The 22797-nt window shown below is 35.8% G+C and overlaps 4 protein-coding genes across 5 annotated transcripts; 3 read left to right on the forward strand and 1 right to left on the reverse strand.

Annotated features, from left to right (window-relative positions):
• Nucleotides 1-6013: 6013 nt before the first annotated feature.
• On the reverse strand, nt 6014-8625 carry LOC132755041 (uncharacterized). 2 transcript variants are annotated; one of them, XM_060745827.1, is made up of 4 exons: nt 7759-8625; nt 7476-7559; nt 6999-7118; nt 6014-6412 (listed from the first exon to the last, which is right to left on the reverse strand). In XM_060745827.1, exons 1-4 carry the CDS (start codon nt 7850-7852, stop codon nt 6165-6167), a joined length of 546 nt encoding a protein of 181 aa, XP_060601810.1. In that variant the 5' UTR covers nt 7853-8625; the 3' UTR covers nt 6014-6164. The 2 variants fall into 2 exon arrangements, with proteins under 2 accessions (XP_060601810.1, XP_060601809.1); XM_060745826.1 differs by having other exon boundaries at nt 6017-6412; nt 7464-7559.
• Nucleotides 8626-13091: 4466 nt separating this feature from the next.
• LOC132755049 (uncharacterized) lies at nt 13092-14609 on the forward strand. The gene has a single exon (XM_060745840.1). The coding sequence runs from the start codon at nt 13092-13094 to the stop codon at nt 14607-14609; it is 1518 nt and encodes a 505-aa protein (XP_060601823.1).
• A 1068-nt stretch (nt 14610-15677) lies between these two features.
• On the forward strand, nt 15678-16484 carry LOC132755050 (uncharacterized). Its single transcript, XM_060745841.1, has one exon. The coding sequence runs from the start codon at nt 15678-15680 to the stop codon at nt 16482-16484; it is 807 nt and encodes a 268-aa protein (XP_060601824.1).
• A 318-nt stretch (nt 16485-16802) lies between these two features.
• Nucleotides 16803-17420, forward strand: LOC132755051 (uncharacterized). The gene has a single exon (XM_060745842.1). The coding sequence runs from the start codon at nt 16803-16805 to the stop codon at nt 17418-17420; it is 618 nt and encodes a 205-aa protein (XP_060601825.1).
• Nucleotides 17421-22797: the final 5377 nt, after the last annotated feature.

Raw genomic sequence — 22797 nt, forward strand, 5'->3', positions numbered from 1 at the left:
GTCAAGTTTGAGTTGAATGTGTTGTACCGTTGGGGAGATAATGAACGGAAACTGAAAATTTAATCTTATTTTCAAAGTAAAAGGGACATTACTCTGCCAAAAATCTTTGAAACATGACCATATTCGAACTTGACCTGTATTTTCTCATGACATATTCATATGTCAAATTTGAGTTGAATGTGTGCAACCGTTACTAAGATAATGAACGGAAACTGATGATGACGGAATGACAGAATGACGGAAGGATGGAAGGACGGAATGACGGAACAGGGTAACACTATATGCCCCGGCCATTACATGGCGGGGGCATAATAACACTATATGCCCCTGCCATCACATGGCGGGGGCATAAAAATGCAAAAATAATTTTACTTCCAAATTAGAAATTTGTGGAAAAGGTTTAGGAAACTAATGCTAAACTCATCAGATCACAATGTACTTAAGAGCCAAAATCTGCAAAATTAAAAAAAATACCTACATCTGTAAGACATTCATTGTTTTCACTCATCATCTCAGCCTCACCAGAAATTATATCCTGATCAGGATTTACACCCTACAATATATGTTTAATTTAACAGATATGTGGTTCAAATAATGGAGCAAATCCATATTAGGTGACATGAGCTTAGAACACAAAACGTAATAATCTATAATGCAAATGGAAATTTCTTGGCTCTGAAGGTCAGCGTATCAAAATCACACCGTCTGTCCGTTTGTATATTTTGAGTTACATGCAACACAAGTTGAAAATTGAAAAATTTTACTAAGTCAAGGGCAATAACTTTAAAAAGACTAAAACTAAAAATATCCACACGAAAATACCCAGGTGCACAACTTCACATGCTGAGCAACATTCTTGTAAGGTTTCATGACTCTAGGTCAATTACTTTTTGAGCTACGTGTGACACAAAAAGAGAACGGATGGACGGAAGGACGGACGGACGGACAAGGGTAAATCTAAATGATCCCCCCCCCTATAATGGGGGCACAACATTTATATATAAAATGGGTAAAAGACAGAAAAGGCCAGGTTGCATTTGTATACAAAATATCATGATGATGTGATACTACAAAAAATTTTACCAATTACCATTAGTGTCGAAAATTTAACTAAGTTTGTAAACAGGAAGACGATGGTGCATGGTGGTGTAATTGTTTATTAATTGCTTCGGGAGTTGGAGAGCCGATCCTTGTCCAAAATCAGAGATTTCACTGCCCTATATACTCTCTATTCTCTTTCAAGAAACCACAAACCAAATCATTCCAACGACTTGTATGGCTTTACGATCAAGGAGACTATGTTTCTCTCCGAAACAGCATTAGTAACACCGAATGGAATCTGTTGAAAACAGTGATCAATATCTTTACTTCCTCATTTACAAACTAACTCCTAGAACTATCTAAATCATTCATCCCAACGAGGCAAGTAAAGTTAAGCCTAACGATGCTCCGTGGATTACAACAGAAATAAAGAAACTAATACATAAGCGCAAAAAATATTACCACAGAGCCAAATACTCACAAAACTCGCACCACTGGTACAAATTTAGACAACTCCGTAATAAAATCGTTACACTTATACGCACGGCTAAACATAACCACTTCTTACAAATGGCAGAGTCTCTCAAGTCAGACTGTACTACACAGAAGGACTGGTGGAAACTAATCAAATACCTTATCTCTCCCACTGAAAAGACAAAACATTCTTCAACTTAAAAACCCAATCAATGATGAACTTGTTTTTGATTCAAAATTGGAATCTGACCTTTTGAATGACTTTTTCTGTAGCCAGTCGTCGCTAAATAATTCCGATAAAGAACTTCATTTTAATGATTGTAATATGCCTATAAACACACTTTGTTCTATTTCTATCTCTCCTCAGGATGTTGAAGACGCTCTGCGGTCACTTAAAACAAACAAAGCTTCAGGTCCTGATGGGGTCAGTAACCGTATATTGCGGGAAACTGCTTCAGTTATTAAATTTCCCCTATGTTCGTAGTTCAATCAGTCTCTTCAGACTTGTAAATTACCATTTACATGGAAAAAGGCCAATGTTTGTGCTGTCTTTAAAAAAGGTGATCCATCTGTTCCAAATAACTTTCGTCCGATTTCCTTGTTGTGCTGCGTAGAAAAGGTTTTTGAACGTATCATATTTAAGTATCTATTTAATTTTCTTCAAGATAATAACTTCCTTTCTTCCGTACAGTCAGCCTTCAGACCAGATGACTCAACGGTAAACCAGTTAACGTACTTGTACAACACATTCTGTAAAGCTTTAGATGACGGATTAGAAGTTAGAGCTGTGTTCTTTGATAAAAGTAAAGCGTTTGATAAAGTCTGGCACAAAGGTCTTCTCTTTAAGCTGAAAGCTGCTGGAGTAGACGGTTGTCTACTTACCTGGTTTTCTGACTATCTTACTAACAGGCACCAGGCGGTCCTACCTGGGGTCCAATCAGACTGGTCGATAGTAAAGGCTTGAGTACCCCAAGGCTCCATCCTTGGGCCGCTACTATTTCTTGTTTTCATCAATGACATCGTGGAAGATATAGGCTCTAAAATTAATCTTTTTGCTGACGATACCAGTTTACATATTATTGTTGACTACCCTGGTTTTGCTGCTGAAACACTTCAATCTGATATAGACAAGATATCAGCTTGGGCTGAAAAATGCTGGTTACTTTCAATCCATCGAAGTATGAATCTATGGTTATCTCTCGTAAAAGAAATAAACCCTTTCATCCTTCACTTCTTATGCATAACCAACAAATAACAACCGTAAACAGTCACAAACATCTTGGCCTCCACCTTTCAGACGATTGCTCGTGGCATTGTAACATTAACTATATTACCGAACGAGCCTGGAAGAGGATACACATTATGAGGAAATTGAAGTTTCAGCTTGACCGTATATCTCTTGAAGTGATATATTTAACTTTCATCCGACCGATTTTGGAATACGCCGATGTTGTCTATCTAAACTGCACACAATATGAGAAACTTGAGCTTGACAAAATTCAAAATGAAGCGTCTCGTATTGTGTGCGGTGCTACAAAACTTGTATCATTAGATAAACTTCATAGTGAAGTTCCTTGGGAATCCTTAGAATCTCGAAGAAATAATCATATGCTTATCTTACTTTATAAAATGAAAAATGGCTTAACACCAGATTACTTGTGTTCTTTACTTCCACCTACTGTAGGCGAAAATTCACGGTACGATCTACGCAATGCTACAAATATTCAGACTATTCGAACACGAACAACTCTTTATCAAAATGCTTTTCTTCCAATTTCTCTGAATAAATGGAACGCCCTTTCAACTGAAGTACAAAATATACGTTCACTGTTTCCTTTCAAATCCCATTTGAGACGAAGCAGCTATAGTTGTCCGATTTATTTCTATGAAGGCGATAGAAAATGGCAGATCTATCATGCTCGACTTCGTAGTGAATGTAGTTCTCTAAATCAGCATCTATTTAAGAAAAAATATGTCTCCATCTCCTCTTTGTCAGTGTGGCATAGTGGAAAGTAATTACCACTGTTTCTTTGAATGTCAACGCTATGCTGACAGCATGGCCTCTTTTCTTAACACTATATCTACTATTTGTTCAGCAACTCTCCAAAAGTTATTAAATGGAGACCCAAACATTAGTGATAATGCAAACAGAAGACTGTTTGAAGCCGTTCATACATACATCCGAGAAAGCAAGAGATTCTCTTAAGCATATTCACATCAGCTCAAATCACTAAATACTTCCCATTTAAATCGTCGAACTATCCGAATGATCCACATTTCATTTCTTTCTTCTTCTTTTCTATTTTGCTGAAAGTTTCTTCCTTCATTTCTTTCTATCTTAATTTACGTTATTTCTTTTCAATTCTATATAACAAAATGATGCAGTCTTGTATTCTCATTTCTTTTTTTTTGTATATATTTTTGCTTTATATTATAACTAAATGTAGAAACAATTTTGACTTTAACTTCTTTAAAACAATGTAAAATAAGATATATTTCAAGCCAGTCACATATACTGTCATACCGTATTTTATGCATTGTAAAACTATAAGGAGAAGGCCTTTATAAGCTCAGCTTTCGGACCCAATCCTTTTTCAACATATCATGTATGTATTGTGTACATTATTGTCTGTATATATATTGTGAATTTGTTCGAAATAAACTATGTTTAAACTAAACTAGGAAGACGATGAGCAACAGACCTGAAATCGAATTCCACGGTATGGGACCACCTGTCAATTCTGTATGCCAAATATCAAGAGGCTGTGATAAGTAGTTGCCGAAAAAAATGTTAACGAAAATTTCCTACCATTACAGTCAAAAAATTTTAATTAGTCAGCAAACAGGAAGTGGATGAGTGACAGCCTGCCACCGCCCAACATTCACCATACTATAACCCGGGTTTGCACCTGTGCAACCCGGTCTATAACCATTATAAAAAATTGAATTTAATAGATACATGGATCATACATTGTATTCTTCCACTTCATTTATATCTTCTTCTATCTCTTCTTCTTCATCTGCAGTATCCTAATAAAACAACTATTTTAATGAATAAAATAAGGTTAAAAACATTCTGAACATATCCAAACAGCAAGGATCACACGCTTAACTTCTCTGATTGTATATGTATACAAAATGATTTAAGTGTTCCTTTATTGTTCAGCAATCTTTAAGAATACAAAGAAAAAGCTCAATCTACCTTAAATGAAAATCTTTTTTCTTGCACTGATACCAAAATTCATGCACATCTGCCCCACCACCCCAATTTTCTGTATGAAATTCTGGAAAATCAGCTGTATGAAATTGACAGAATGCAGTGTTCGGATTTAATGTAGTAATTGGTAATTTTAGAATAGTACTACTTCTTAACAAACTTACCATATCATGCGCAATAGGATCATAGGCCACATTACAAGTATCTTCCTGAATAGCAGAATAAAAAACAATTAACAACTTTCTTCGCACATCTATAAGATAAATTAAAAACTATGCATGAGACTTTACAATAACCATTTACAATTAATCCAATAGCACTCCACTGCCATTTTTCGACACGAAAATACTGGGCATTTTATTTTTTCAAGAGAACATTTGTTTGGCCTAGTATATTTACACTGAAATTCATGTCTAATTCAAACCACTTTTTAAAGAATATTCATTTTTTTTAAACAAGATCGATCAGTGATCACATGTGTCGCCTCATGATGGCCAATTTCATGTTGGGACAAGTTTTGTGACAGACGGAGAAGTGATAGGAGTAGTGGCGACATAAATTCCTGTAAAGTTAGGATGAAATTGCCCCAGTAGTTTATGAGGAGTAGTGGGGACAAGTTTTGTGACAGGCGGACAGACAGACAGTGCACAACTAGACTTGGTACTGATCATTCCTGTAAAGTTTGGATAAAATTGCACCAGAAGTTTATGAGGAGTAGTACGGACAAGCTTTTGTGTATCTGGCAACACACAGAAAATAACACCTTTTTATCAAAGGGCCATAACTCGGCCAAAAATCATTCAACCGGAAAACCCGTGCAATATGCGCAAGGACTTGAGCTACAGATCAATTCTGTAAAGTTTCATTGACATTTCTTTAGTGCTATAAGAGAAGTAGTCCGGACAAACTTTAAATATAAAAATTATTAAAGGGCCATAACTCTAACAAAAATCATTGAACCGGAAAATGCTGACAATATGTACAACTAGACTTGGTGCTGACCATTCCTGTAAAGTTTGGATGAAATTGCACCAGTAGTTTATGAGGAGTAGTGATCCCTATATGTCGCCACTACTCCGTAGAGGTGACACAAAAAGACCTTAAAGTTGAGCCACTGAGATACTATAAACTTGAATCTGATTAAGATTTTTACAAAAAAAATCAATATCAATTAAACTAACAAGAGATGCCACAGGAGACAAAAAAGCTTGACTAATTAAATATTTGACACAGTAAAGAATGAAATAATAATGACAAAAAAAATAATTATGTCACGTCACGTCAAAATATATGCGCGGCCGTGCAATTCCATATTTATGGAGTCAAAAAATCAGCACGGGTGTGTGATAAAGATCAATATCCTAAGATCAAATGCAGGAAACACAAGAAGCTTACCATTTGTAAGGTATGACATAAAATATAATGATTGCAATCAAGAATAAGTAAAATTGTCATCATTAATCATCAATTTTCTTGAGCCAATACAATACATAATATATCCAAATGTGTCACAATTGCTAAATGATGTATGCTGCTTTAACATAATAGTAATTGATTTTGGGTTTTTATGAATACATCTACCTGGACCTCTTTGATTCACTGATTGGAAAGCTATGCCAGTACGTCTCCACCATGCAGGGCAATTTCTGTCCTGATACCAATTTCGCCTTCCACTTTTGTCTGAAGTTAGAAACAAGTGGGCATAGATGGTCCTGTATCAACAACTGACATACATTGCTCAAAAATTAATCAATTAAGTTGAAATTGGTCAATCATACTTAACCTCAGCTGTAGGATTTAAAACAAGGGGCATTATGGTCCTGGATTGCTTACCTGCTACAGGAAAACTATATAAGCTCTAGACATTGTAGAAATAACAGGATCTTGAAACATTTCATTTTAAAATCTTTTAATGTATCAGACTAGAATCATTCATGTAACTTTCACAGAGTGCCATGTAAGGATCATTCCTGTGAAGATAGTCAAAATCCACAAAGTGTTTTAAGAAGGATGTTGTTTATTAACACATTATAAAAAGGCAGATTGACAAACATCATGCCATTACAAAAGTTCACCTCCAAGTAGTTTAAAATTTACATATTTAAACTACTGCACATTCATAACACAGTACACATGCAATACTTCACAATTACATTTTTCAGTACATTATAGATATTATAAATACATGTACCTAAAGCAAACCCAATTTTACTTAGTAGATACATAAGAAATCTAATGATACTAAGTACTAATTCAATATACAAACTTGATAATGAACTTGATGGACCAGCAACAGTTGACAATATTGATCTCATCATGTCCACATTTAGATCAAAAACATGTTTATCAAGACATTCCTTGTATGAACAGTCTTCAGATGTGCCCTCTGAAATATACATCAATTCAATATTACCTTGGTCACTTTAATAATAAAATTTTGAGCATCACTAATAAAGCCAGTTGGTAGGAATGACATCCTTTAAGAAAACTTACAGCCAAATAAGATTTTTTTTCCATAATACCATCAAAAGAAATTAACAGTCACCAATAGTGCCATAGCACTTGTAGAACCTTCATATGTGTATATGTTTCAACAAACAGAGGGATGGACAAATCCACACCTATATGCTTCCTCTTCAAGAAAGCAAACAAAAAGTGTATTTTAACTTTCATGGATGCTCACATTCAACTCATAAACTTATTTCAATTTAATCTGTACAAGACAACCAACCTTCAGTCTCACCATAGCTGTGATTCAAAACAGCTTCTTTGTAGGCAGTCTGAACTTCAGTCTTTAAAGCGAAGTTAGTCCTTAACTCTGTAGGACCTGAAGTTGGTAAATATACACTTTATGAAATTTGCTGAATGACATCTTAAAATTTAGTATTGGATATGATTGTTATCTTAAATGATAAATACACACAAAAAATAGGTACGTTGTATTATTTTTTGATAATATGATTGTAAGTACACACTTACTGAATAAACGTTTAAAGATTTTAAAACATGGAATAATCAGTGGTTACCTGTAACTTGTATATCTTTATCCAGTACCCCAAAACACAAAAGGTTCATTGACTTGTATTTTTCATTGTACTTAGCAATCTGAAATAAATACATGATAATTACATAAATTAATATAGTTAGAGGTACAAATGTGCCCAGAGTACATGGATACTCCCCCCTCCCCCTTATCGCACTGTTTGTAAGTATACAGAGTGGCCTGGGATAATTAAAACATGAAATTGAAATTATGATGAGGGATTGTAAAAAACAAGATTAAATTATAAATAATATACAAGTAATATATAACAAAAAGTATAGCTATGAAATCATTTGCTAAGAGTATGTTTTACCTTCAAGAAAATGATTATTCATTTTAAGAACAGTATTTGCTATTTCAGAAAATTTTATTAATTTCAAATTTTTCCATAAGGTCTGGCAGCGGCTAATACAGAGCACTGCTACAGTTCCATACTATGAACATAAGTGTGCAAGAATAATGAAAATCACCTTATAGAGCCAATTTAAAGATCATAATGCTAATATTTTTACAGTGATAAAAGCAAGGGTACCTGATTCTAGAATAAACTATTCAATATCTATTGGAAGCAATGAGTTAACCCATAAATAATCTATTATTTTAAAAAAGAAAGAAGTTAAAAGCAAAAGGAAAACCAAACAGCTGATGTGAAAGAAGTGCAAAAATAAAAAGTGCCCAATTAGAGGTTTAAGTGCAATATACACTAAAGCTATATCTGAATTACAGCTGTAACTACAGCTGTAACTAACAAGGCAGCAAATTTTATGATTTGGTGAGAAACAAATTTTCAGCAGACTGCAAATTTTACAATTCTAATAATTTTCTACTAAATACAGGATATACCTTTTTATCCTTACTTACTACCAGAAGAAAGAGGCATTCCCATTGCAAATTTTTTTTTCCAAATTGAGAAGTAGAAATGCCCATTCATCATTAATATTGGTGATGATTTTCATTGAAAAATATTTTTTTATAAAAAGATTTATAATTTAAAAGTGTATGTATAAGATCTAAGTTTTTAAAACTATAAACCAATTTTTCAATAAAAGGACAGGAAAAAGTTTTCAAATTATTTGAGCCTTTAACAAGAGCCACCGCCGGGCGGGGGCAACGCTCGACTTTTTACTTTCTCTAAAAGCAAACAAAGAAATGTTCGAACAAAATATTAACGTTTCATTTAAATATAAAATTAATCATTCTGTTTTGTCACATTAGTTTTGTCTATATATTTTATATATATAAATTTACTAATTTATATATAAATAAAGACACCCAATTCGAAGTCACATGGTGCTGTCACGTGGTGAAGTCTCGTGGTGGAGTCACGTGGTGGAGTCACGTGGTGAGGTCACGTGGTGGAGTCACGTGGTGGATTCATGTGGTGGAGTCACGTGGTGTAGTCACGTGGTGGAGTCACGTGGTGTAGTCACGTGGTGGTGTCACGTGGTGGAGTCACGTAGTGGAGTGACGTGGTGTAGTCACGTGGTGGAGTCACGCGATAGTCATGCGGTGAAGTCACGTGGTGGAGTCACGTGGTGAAGTCACGTTGTGAAGTCACGTGGTGGAGTCACGTGGTGGAGTCACGTGGTGGAGTCACGTTAAACAACAATGTCTTGTCTTTAAGTATGTTCTGTTATAATATGAAGTTGATCCCTTCAATAATAGCAAAGTAACAGCCAGTTACAGCCAAAACAAAGTCAAGGTCATTCATGAGTGAAGGTCAAGGTCTGTCGGGTTATTTTTAAGGGTTATCCTTGAAGATTATTATGTTCAAGTTTGAAGACAATCCATTCAAAAATAACAAAGTTACAGCCAATAATAGCCAAAAACATGAAAATTTCAATAATTTGACCTTCAAAGTCAAGGTCATTTATGAGTGAAGGTCAAGGTCTGTCAGGTTATTTTTAAGGGATATCCTTGAAAATTATTATGTTCAAGTTTGAAGACAATCCATTCAAAAATAACAAAGTTACAGCCAATAACAGCATGAACAACTTTTAACCTTGAAGGTCAAGGTCATTTATGGATGAAGGTCAAGGTTAGTGTGGTCTACTGAAAGGTCTTGTCCCAAAGGTTGTTGTGGCCAAGTATGAAGACAATGCACCAAGAAGAAAAAAGTTTATGATCCAGGTACAAGTTTGCGGACGGCAACAACGGCAACGCCCGACCGACTATAACAATACCTCTACTTTTTTTTTTTCAAAAATAAAAGGTCGAGCTAATAAAAGGACAGAAAAAAGTTTTCAAATTAATTGAGCCTCACTTAACAAAACACATCAAAAACTTACATTTTGCTGAAAATCTATTTCCAGGCATATTCTTGGAATAAATAGCATAATGATGTTGAACCCTCACCTGATTTGCCACCCTGATTTCCATGCCTTTGTCGCCATACCTGCTAAATCTATACAATTTGTTAAGGACACATATATTATGATTGAAATTGATGTTCATTAAATATTAAATATTTGCATATCCAAATAGTCTTAAAATGGCCAGTTTTGAAATATCCAAATAGTCTTAGAAATGGCCAAACAAATAAATACAAATAATAAAAGATTTTAAGACATAATACTTAAGAAATTAAAAAAAAAACTATTAAGGTTAGTAGCGCCATGGAAAATACATGTATTATCTGAAACAGGAACGTGTTTGTTAAACACAAATGCATCAGGCTCAGATTCTTGTCACTTACATAAAAAATAAGTGGGCATGACAAGCATTGACTTGTGATGAAGTTGAATAATATTCAATTACAAATAAAAATTCATTAAATATATAAATATTAGACATTGGTAAAAATTACAACAAAAGCTCTATAAAAAGTATATTTTTAGCACAGGTGACCTTGACCTTGTTATTTTTGGTGCCATTGATCTTGAACCACTGACCCCTAAAACAAACCAAAGAAAGAAAATCCCTTGAACAATGAAAGCTATGAACAGGAAACAAAATATACCCTATAAAAACCATGTTAAGCTTTGACCTCCAAGTGCGGCCTTGACCTTGGAAATGGGGATCCAATGTTGAGTATGACACATTGTCTTACTTTTTTCAACAATAGTGGCCAGTATTTACAAAATAACTAGATTTCAGAAAAAGTTATGGATGGTACACCACACAATACCCTCAAACAGACATTGTTGAGCTGTTATCACTAATAGTGAGCTTGACGTTAAAGGACAGGCCTCTGAGTGTTGCACACAACGTATCTTCTTACTGTGTACTAAGTAATTTCAAATAAATTATACCCTTCAACTGACCATATTAAGCTTTGATCTCCAAGTGAGACCATGACCTTTGAGGAAGAGGTCTGGGTGCTGCACATGACACTTCAGTCTTATTATTGTAAACATTTGTGCCAAGTATTTTCAAAATCCCTTGATCTATGTTGAAGTTATGGACCACACAAAAAATATACCCTTTAACAGTATACGTTAATCTTTGACCTCCAAGTGTGACCTTGACCTTGGAAGTAGGTGGTTACACATTGTCTTATTATTGATAACATTTGTGCTACGTATTTTTTTCAAAATCCCTTCATGAATAAGAAAGTTATGAACCGGACATGACATATACCCTCATGACATATCGTTGCATGACATCGTATTATTGTAACAAACATTTTTGCCAAGTTATTTCAAATTACTATAATAAATAACATAGTTATGGACACAGAAGTGACGGCCGTCCAGATGGAGCCTATTTCTATATCCACCATTTTTCTTCTAAAAGGCGGGGGGGTGCAAAAAAAAACAAGCAACAATATCCTGTGCTCCTGTGAATCTTGGTGCAAGGGGGCGTGGACGGTAACTTGCACTTTCCAGTACCGTCCATGAACAGGCTCAATCAAACTGAGCCTGCAACATTTTCAATTATGTTGTGTTGGACTTTCTTTAGGGATTCTTATGTTCCAGACTCCGAATGTTGGTGCTGGTTTTAATTATCAGAGACCGGTTTAAAATGTTTAGATAATTGTTTTGATTTCAATAAATCATGCCAACTGTCCAGCGCAGTGTTATTTTAGTGCGCTCTGGTCCCTGCCAAGACTAAGCGTTCCCTATAGTAACTAATGATCCCCATATTTAGAAAATCAAATTTTACTTTTATTTTCTTAGAGGGCGCTTCCTGCATTTTGGTTGGTCAAAACTGTCCCTAGAAATAATAATTATATGCAAATGCAAGATTTGCCGCCTTTCCAAGGCGCAGTTGAAAATAAGATTTTGGAATGTGAAGTACAGATCTTGTGAATTTCTATTTATTAAGTTTCGGACACAGATACCATTGTTCAGTAAGTTTATTTTTGTTTTTATTTGCCTTCGTTCGAGAAAATTATTGTTTATATTAATTTTTGTTCTAAAATAATTACATTTATTATTGTTAAGGTATATACATTAACAATTTTATGTTAAGATAGATAAAACTGTATCCTAGTTAAAATTTTGATGTAAAAGTAAATAATCTGTAATTCTATCAATTAATAAATTTGTTAACATTACTAGCAGCAGGATTCCCACAGTATTTGTTAAGGATGAATTATATATGTGACTTGTTTATTTGTAAGTATGTATGCATTATTTGTATGTTGTTTTAATTGTTATTAATGGAAGTATAACTGTTTAACTTTCAGATAACCGCTATATACGCTATATACGCTATATACGTTAGATACACTATATACTCCTTAGACTATGTGTTGTTTCTGGAATAAAAGTTGAAAATATAGCGCGTGAATTGCATCTTTTTGTTGCCCAAACTTGGTGAAGCTGCCCATGACGACTGTGTCGTAGTGTCTTTGTAATTTGGTGAACAGTTGAAGTGAACACCCGTATTAACGTGTTCTCTCTCAGCCATCCACGTAATCTACACTGTGTTCTTAAAGTGATTGAACAGTATAGTTCCTACAGTTATTGAACACTGTGTTATTCTACAGTTATTGAACAGTATAGTTCCTACAGTTGTTGAACACCGTGTTATCCTACAGTTATTGAACATAATCTATTAACGAAATGGTGAAAGTTAATTGGATTTAACCGTATTTATTTGGATTATATTCGTAAACATATATTCCGTATCATCTAAAGATGGCAAGTAATGTAACCAGCAACGAAGCTGAAGTGAATATGAATAATAATTCAAGAGGGCACGAGCTGCACTAATTCCGTTGTAACATGTAGCTCGACAGCCTCACGCAAGCGGAGGGCAGAACTGCGCCTCCGTCAGCTGAAAGAAAAACAAGAAACAGAGCGCAGAAGCGAGGAGGTTCGCCGGGAGCTCGAACTGCAGTCGGCCCGGCACGAGCTAGAACTAGCTGAGATGGAGGAAGAAGATTCCGACGATAGTGGAGTGCTATCCTTACCTGACGAGCCAGCAACATATGTTCGAGTTGAAAATTACGTGAAGGACTTACCTGACAATACAATTAGTGAAAATCTTTATGATAATATACCATCAAGACAAATTTATTCTCAAAACGTTTATGGTTTACCTAAACCGGAGTTAATTAAATTTAGTGGGAATCCTGCTGATTATTGTAAATTCATCAGCAATTTTGAAACCAATATCGAGCCTAGGGTTAGTGACAATAGATTAAAATTAAATTATTTAATTCAATTGTGTCAGGGTGAAGCACAATATTGTATCGAAGATTGTGTAATTTTGTCTCCGGACGAAGGCTATTTAAGGGCTAAAGAAATCCTTAAATCTAGGTACGGTAAACCACATTTAGTGGCCCGGTCCCATGTAGATAGTTTAGTAAATGGCAGTGCCATAAAAAATAATGACGTAAAGGGTCTAATGAACCTGTCACTCCATATGGAGAAATGTCATATGACCTTGACACAGCTAGGTTTTATGTCCGATGTGAATAATACGGAAAACCTACGCAAAATAGTTAGGAGACTTCCACTTCACATTCGGTCCCAGTGGGTCGAACGTGCAAGTAGCCTGATAGAGCAGGGGCTCGAACCAAATTTTAACCATCTTCTAACCTTTGTGAGGGAACGGTCAATTGTAGCCAATACAATGTATGGTTATGACCTTGCGAATGAGTCAAAACAAACAGTGAATTCGCAAAGAAATTCCCACATAAACCCTCCTCAGCGTAATAAAGTAGTTACACTGTCCACTGGCTCTGATAAGAGAAATTTAGGTAAATCTCCCTTAAAGAAATCCGCTAGGGGACGATTATCATGTATTTATTGTAAAAAGGCCCATAAATTAAGGGCATGCGCAGAGTTTCGCTCCATTGATATTGATTCAAAGCTGAGAGTTATCAGAGAGCATGAAATGTGCGAAAACTGTTTGTATTTCAAACATGTTGCCGAAAATTGTAGGCAAAATAGTTTTTGTGAGGTTTCAGGTTCTACCGGGAAACATAATACAATGTTTCACCGAGATTCTAGTAAAATCGACAAATTTACAAATGTTGAGGATAAATATGTTGCGGCTTCCGAATCGAGGTGTAAACAAAACAAGGTAAGTTTACGCATAGTTCCTGTCGTCGTCGGAACGAAAACTATGCAAGTAGAAACGTACGCTCTCCTTGATGAAGGGAGCGATGTAACGCTTTGTAGCGAAAGCCTTGTAAAAAGGCTTGGGGTTAAAAGTAAACCATGTAAGTTCACGTTAACTACAGTGAACAAGTCTGGTCATAATATAAATGGCAAGGAAGTTAAACTACAGGTAAGTGCATTAAATGACGGTCAGGTCATTGACCTTCAAAAGGTATGGTCTGTAAAAACCCTGCCTATATCCTTGCAGTCGTTGCCAGACCAGTCTGTGACAGGTAAGTGGAAACACCTTAATGGTACAATTTACCGAAGATTGATGTAAACAAAGTTGAGTTGCTTGTGGGAAGCGACACCCCAGACGCATTCTGGGTAGAAGAGCAGCGAAGGGGGAATAAAGGTGAGCCCTATGCAATTATGTCAATATTAGGCTGGAGTATTATAGGACCCACATGTAATGGATCGTCAAATGATCAAGGTAGTATCAATTTTCAGTTTGCATCTAGTACACAGTTGCAAATCGATAAGTTATGGGCAACCGACTTCCCAGATGTCAAGAGCTGTGGCACAGGAATGTCACAGGAAGACTGTCGTGCACTTTCAGTAATGAAAGGTACAGTAGTAAAGGAAAACGGTCATTACGAATTGGGACTCCCGTGGAGAAACCAAGACGTAAGTCTTCCAAGTAATGTGAAGATGGCTACGGTAAGATTATCTCACTTGAAGCGAAAACTTCAAAGAGATAATAAGTTATTTGATATGTATAAAGAAACGGTGAATGGGTATATTGATAAGGGTTATGCTTCCTTATTAGAAACCAGGACGGGATTCGAACCCGGACGTATTTGGTATTCACCTCATCATCCAGTTCTTAACCCAAAGAAGCCGGGTAAGGTAAGAGTTGTCTTTGACTGTGCTGCTAAGTATCAAGGCACATCATTGAATGACAATCTGTTACAAGGTCCCGACCTAACTAACAGTATTACTGACGTACTTATGCGATTCCGGCAGGCCCCATTGGTTGCGGACATAGAAGCCATGTTCCACCAGGTAAGAGTATGTGAGCATGATAGGGATTCTTTAAGATTCCTTTGGTGGCCTCAAGGTAACTTGAACAAGGAACCAAAGGAGTATCGTATGAACGTCCTCTTGTTTGGTGCAACTTCGTCACCAAGTTGTGCGGCTTTCTGTTTAAAGCGCACGGCAATTGAAAATACTGATAAATTCAGTCAAGAAGCGGTAAGTACGGTCGAACGTCATTTCTACGTTGATGACCTTCTTAAGTCAGTATTAGACTCAAGTTCGGGAATTAGACTTGCCGCAGAAATGAAAAAAACTTCTTTCTTTAGGGGGCTTCAGACTGACAAAGTGGCTCTCTATTTGTGAACATGTCATGAATTCGATCCCGGAAGCGGATCGAGCTCAGTCAAAGGAAAAAATAGACCTTGACAACGAATCGTCATGTGAGCGAACACTTGGGTTACAGTGGCATGTTAAGCATGACCATTTTGTGTTTGATGTAAATCTCCGTGACAAAGGTACGACAAGACGTAATATCTTGTCGGTTGCCAGTTCATTGTATGATCCGCTTGGGCTTGTTGCGCCAGTGACGTTAACACCAAAATTGATTCTACAACGTGCTTGTAGAACAAACCTAGGCTGGGACGAACAAATTCCAGATGCGGATGCTGAAAAATGGTTGCAGTGGCTAGCCAGCCTACCAGCACTATCGAAGGTAAGTATAGATAGATGTATAATACCAGGTGAGCTCGACAGGTCAACCTTGACAGCTGAACTGCATATGTTTAGTGATTCATCTGAGTATGCCTATGGATCGAGCGTGTACTTAAAAGTGTATGACGCGAAGGGGCTCAGTAAATGCAGTCTAGTTATAGGTAAGTCTAGGTTAGCACCTATAAAGGCTTTTTCGTTACCAAGACTCGAACTTGCAGCAGCTGTAGTTGCTGTAAAACTGTATCAGATTGTCATAGAGGAGCTTGATGTCAAAATTACTGAAAGGTACTTTTGGACGGACTCTATGATTGTGTTAGGTTACATAAGAAATGAAACGAAAAGGTTTAAGACTTTCGTTGCAAATAGACTATCAATAATTCATGAGGTGACGTCACCACATGACTGGAGGTATGTACCCTCAAAGCGTAACCCTGCCGACATTGCGTCAAGGGGAGTTAATCCGTAAGAAACTGAAAGGCTTGACATATGGTTGAATGGCCCCGAATTCCTTAAAAGGAATGAAGCAGAGTGGCCAGTGCAGGTAAGTAATGTAAATGAGGATGACATAGAGCTCAAACCTCAGGCTAGTGTACTAAACACTCATGGTAAGTATAATTTAAGTATGAATACGTTACTAAGTAAGTTCTCCGACTGGCATAAACTTCAAAATGCAGTCGCTTGGCTACTACGTTTTAAGTGTTTCTTAAGTGAGAAATACTTACCCCAAAGACGAAGTCTTTACAGTAAGGTAAGTAGCAAACCCCTAAGTGTGTGGGAAATTAAAATGGCACAAACAGCCATCTTTAAATTAGTTCAAACGGAGGCGTTTGAAAATGAAATAAGTGAATTAAAGGCTAAGAGGCCAGTTCCGAGTTCGAGCCCTCTGAAAAGGCTATGTCCTATATTGAAGGATAATGTAATGCGAGTCGGCGGACGACTAGCAATGTCCGACCTACACGTAGATGCTAAGCATCAAATTATCTTGCCGAGTAGCCATCACGTGACAAGAATCCTGATACAAAATTGTCATGAACAGAATGCGCACATGGGTCCAGTTCACATTCTGGCCATGTTGCGACAAAAGTATTGGATAATCCACGGTCTGCAAACAGTTAAGTCTGTTATCGGTAGGTGCATAACATGCAAACGACAGTTACAACGACCGGAATTGCAACAGATGTGCGACCTTCCAGAAGAAAGGCTCACGCCCGATAAGGCACCGTTTACGTATGTCGGTGTCGATTATTTTGGCCCGATGACTGTGAAGTCTGGAAGACGACATCTGAAAAGATACGGCTGTATATTTACGTGCTTGACCACCAGAGCAGTGCACATTGAAATTGCTCATAGCTTAGATACGGACTCTTTCATCTGTGCACTGCAAAGGTTTTGTAAGTCGTAGAGGCCGTCCCGAAAAAATATACAGTGACAATGGGAAAAATTTTTGTATCAGGAGATAGAGTTTTGCGTGATAGCATTCGGCAATTTAATCAAACTCGACTCGCAAAAATTATGTCAACAGCAAGAAATAAAATGGCATTTTTAATCCTCCATATGCAAGTCATATGGGCGGTATTTGGGAACGGTTAGTACGGTCCACAAAAGGGCTATAAAATCAGTCATTGGAGAACAACTTCTCAACGATGAGGCTCTGTTAACTTTAGTTACAGAGATAGAAAAGATTCTCAATGATAGACCGATTACCCAGGTAAGTAGTGATCAAAGGATCCAGAACCCTTATCCCCAAATAAAACTTTTGATTATGAGACCAAATGCTTCATTCCCACCAGGTTTATTTGATAAGCGAGATGTTTATTGTAAACGCTGGTGGCGACAGGTACAGTATCTAGCGAATGTTTTCTGGAAAAGGTGGGTTCGAGAATATCTGCCGACCTTACAGGTAAGACAAAAATGGCATAACATTCAAAGGAATGTGTCCGTAAATGACCTCGTTCTCGTCTGCGACGAGCAATTATCTCGGGGGCAAATGGCCATTAGGCCTCGTTCTGGAAGTAAACAAAGGTAGAGACGGACTTGTAAGGTCATGTAAGGTCAAGGTAAATGGGTCCGTGAAAGTACGGCAGATTTCGATGTTATGTGTATTGGAACAGGAAATCGTCAGAATTAACGTTTAATGAGCGACCTTGTTTGCCTCGCTATAAAGACGTTACGATATTTAAAAAAGTGTATATATGTGTAACATAATCTAGATTAGTAAAAAATTCTAGAACTTGTGAATGTTTTGATTATTACAAAACGAGTATTAAATTCTTCGTCTTCCCTTAATATATAAGAATGAACTTATGTAAAAAAGTTCATTGAGGGCCGGTGTTCCAGACTCCGAATGTTGGTGCTGGTTTTAATTATCAGAGACCGGTTTAAAATGTTTAGATAATTGTTTTGATTTCAATAAATCATGCCAACTATCCAGCGCAGTGTTACTTTAGTGCGCTCTGGTCCCTGCCAAGACTAAGCGTTCCCTAGTAATTAATGATCCCCATATTTAGAAAATCAAATTTTACTTTTATTTTCTTAGAGGGCGCTTCCTGCATTTTGGTTGGTCAAAACTGTCCCTAGAAATAATAATTATATGCAAATGCAAGATTTTGCCGCCTTTCCAAGGCGCAGTTGAAAATAAGATTTCGGAATGTGCAGTACAAATCTTGTGAATTTCTATTTATTAAGTTTCGGGCACAGATACCATTGTTCAGTAAGTTTATTTTTGTTTTTATTTGCCTTCGTTCGGGAAAATTATTGTTTACATAATTTTTGTTCTAAAATAATTACATTTATTATTGTTAAGGTATATACATTAACAATTTTATGTTAAGATAGATAAAACTGTATCCTAGTTAAAATTTTGATGTAAAAGTAAATAATCTGTAATTCTATCAATTAATAAATTTTCAACATTACTAGCAGCAGGATTCCCACAGTATTTGTTAAGGATGAATTATATATGTGACTTGTTTATTTGTAAGTATGTATGCATTCTTTGTATGTTGTTTTAATTGTTATTAATGGAAGTATAATTGTTTAACTTTCAGATAACCGCTATATACGCTATATACGCTATATACGCTATATACGTTAGATACACTATATACTCCTTAGACTATGTGTTGTTTCTGGAATAAAAGTTGAAAATATAGCGCGTGAATTGCATCTTTTTGTTGCCCAAACTTAGTGAAGCTGCCCATTACGACTGTGTCGTAGTGTCTTTGTAATTTGGTGAACAGTTGAAGTGAACACCCGTATTAACGTGTTCTCTCTCAGCCACCCACGTAATCTACACTGTGTTCTTAAAGTGATTGAACAGTATAGTTCCTACAGTTATTGAACACTGTGTTATTCTACAGTTATTGAACAGTATAGTTCCTACAGTTGTTGAACACCGTGTTATCCTACATCTTATTTTCTCTATTTTATCGCCACATCAGCGTTGTTTGTGCCGTGTGGAGGCTGTAAAAAGTCGCCCCGTACATTCAATCAGAGATGTTATATTTCCGATCCTTAAAGATCGTTCAGCACGACATTATTGTTGTGCTTGTGGTATTTTTAGTTTTAACTTTTCGGCATTTTCTAGTTGGGTGGTTCCAATATTCCTTCTTGAATAATGTTAAATCACCCTTAGGATATGTTGCTTGCTTTTTAACTTTGTCTTTTGACGTCTTATCTGTGATATGCAGGCTTCATAACCTCTGATCCCCTTTCAAAATTCCATTTTATTTAGTTCCGCCCATTGTTTTCTCGTTTAGGGCACACGCTTTTTATTACTTGGGGACCATACGCCGCTTTTCATGGAATGGCACGGAAGTGTCACGTTGAAGGTTCCATGATGACCGCCGTATGAACACATCTGCGGATGTTTCGAAATTAAAAATTTATCATTTCATGTTTAAATGTTGAATTCTGCTTAAGCCGGTGCTAGGGGGCGTGGACGGTAACTTGCACTTTCCAGTACCGTCCATGAACAAGCTCAATCAAACCGAGCCTGCAACATTTTCAATTATGTTGTGTTGGACTTTCTTTAGGGATTCTTATTTTCTCTATTTCATCGCCACATCAGCGTTGTTTGTGTCGTGTGGAGGCTGTAAAAAGTCGCCCCGTACATTCAATCAGAGATGTTATATTTCCTATCCTTAAAGATCGTTCAGCACGACATTATTGTTGGCTACAGTAATAATAATAATAATAAAAGTACAAATATATCTTTCAAGTTTGTCATCTCCTTATGGTGAGAAAAAAAGAGCGTTTAGTTACAGTTGAATAACATCAATGGAAATCATATACACATGTACATAATTAATTATACAGTGATTAATTTTAGATGTGCGACCTGCGTAAAATATGTAAAAAAAATAGAAAAGAAGCAGTTTTAGAAATATGTGGGTCTCATTTGACGCATGCAAATCTGGTTGTTTATAATCCAAAATATCACAGTTATTGATTTCTATGTACCGTTTTATTAGTTTAATTTCATCAGTTGAAGAATTTATCAATTTCATCATTTGAATAATTTAATTTCAGATGATCATAGGCACAAGACTCACCCCCTATTTGCCGAAAGCAAGTGTTGCTTGTGATCGGTAACCGCCCATTATCTGCATTAGCCAATCAGAGTGTCCCTTTTGCATGACAGCAAATCAATCATCCGCCTACAATTGTGAAATATCAAACGAAATGTTTCAATAAATGCTTGAGATATATTTTGTCCACACAAAAACTCATAATATCCATTCTAAATATGTAAATATTAACAGTTGCTTAATATCTGAAGCGGACAATGTAAAAATAAAACAAGATTCATCTCATGGTAAATAACATAATTATATTGGGCTGGTGATTGTCGGCATGCCTTTTTGATGAGATAAAAGGTGTGTTGGGTTTTTTGAACTTTGTCAAAATAACCTTTTTAAAATGTAAACGTCATGATGTGAAAAGTGGTTTAATTTTCACTTAGCCTACTGCACATGTCTGAGTGTTTTGGTTTTTTTATCTGGAATGATACAAATAGCAAAGGTAATATTTAAACGTAATTTAAATAATTATATGCTCAATAATATTGATGAGTAATCAAAAAAATTTATAACAGAATTAGAATGGATGCTCTTTAATTAAAAATAAAACTCGACAAAGATGTTTATAAATATTAAAAAAATTGTTTGAAAAATGTAAATTATGAAAAAATCGAAAAAAAAAAGAAAAAAAAACAACAGTCATTTAACCTTTATGCATGTCTCTAAGTGTTTCAACATTGTCTACTGAAGATAATAAACAGCTGTCTCGCAAACTGATTTCTGTATTGCTCTTCAGTTTTGCAAACCATATAGTCTAGCATCTTAATTGCCTGGCAAAATACAGCCCTAGTATGTAGGAAAGAAACCTCTTCCTTATCCCATTAATGCAGTGGTTGCAGTGCTTGGATTTTGAATATAATCTTGAGCATTTTATCAAACTGCACTAAATCAGGGTCTTTCAAATAGAAAATTCTATTTGAAAGACCCTGACTAAATCAAATATCTTTTAACGTCTGGTGGGTTTTGTATTTATAAAATATCTATAAGATAAAATAAAAACACAATTATATGTATACATATGAAAATGACGACTGTAAAAAAATTCCAATAAAATGTGATTTTTGCGACGGACGCGCCCTCATGCGCGTTCAGAGCTATGTCATCTACACATGGAATTTCGACATCTACAATAGAAAAAGTGTCCCGAACCGAATAACATCTAAGAAATAGTGCACGATTTAATCATTTAAAGCACACCCATTATGTCGAAATATGCGAAAAGCGTCTATGTTCCAGTTTGATTGCAAAGACCGTTAGTTATCCGACTTAAAAGATAAACAAATGAATATCATATAAACGAGAAAATATCGTAATAATTGCACCACTTTGACCTTATTTGTCCAATCCGATTTACAGCCAAACACGGTTTTATGAATGAAAGTCGTAAGCAGGAAAAGTAGAACGACAAGTTATATAGAAAATAGTAATAGTTCATTTTAATGTAGAGCAAAAATGTTAGTAAAAACATTAGGAAGTAACTATTATGTGAAAAATATGTGCCAAAATATCTTTTTGTGGTGCCTGAAATAATTTTCTAAATAACTATTCCTCCGCTTAGAAGCACTATTTTTATCAATGAGATTGTACAGACACGTCACTCCTCAGACATTTTAACTTTGGCCATTTTGCAGACACTTAACCTTCAGACACTCATATTTTTAAGAAATTTGATTGAGACACATTTTCAATTTTTATTTTTTTCTGTTGAACGATAAATAATGTTAGAAACGATAAAAATATTCAATATTGAAGTATCTTGAGGGTCGGGTGTGGCTTGAATTGTCCGGGGGATTAGTGTCTTTTTCCCATTAATCTGACCTAGTTTATCGACGATCATATCAAGCATCAAACTGCAGTATTTTCATGTAAAATGTGTTTAGATATTAATTTCCTTCATTTGCAAAAAATGTGTAAATTATGCGATTACGCATATTATGTTAATTAAAGCAACTAAAAATAGTGTATACGTGTAGAAGTTCGTTCTACGGTAAATGTTACGACCGAGTTATATCCCTTTACTTTCGAAAAACCTAGCTTAACACCGGATTCCGGCACGTTACGGATTTAGCTGCGGGAAATTTACACTAATAGTGGGGCGGGAAATAAGGTATCTGCTTTCAAAATAGATCAAATTGTGATACAAGCATTAAATTTTCAGGAAATCATCTTTTGACCATGTAGATTTCAAAAGTGATGTGG

This window comes from Ruditapes philippinarum, unplaced genomic scaffold (genome assembly GCF_026571515.1).
Source record: "Ruditapes philippinarum isolate M1 unplaced genomic scaffold, ASM2657151v2 ctg4367_1_1_1_1, whole genome shotgun sequence".
In the NCBI taxonomy this organism is placed as follows: Eukaryota; Metazoa; Mollusca; class Bivalvia; order Venerida; family Veneridae; genus Ruditapes; species Ruditapes philippinarum.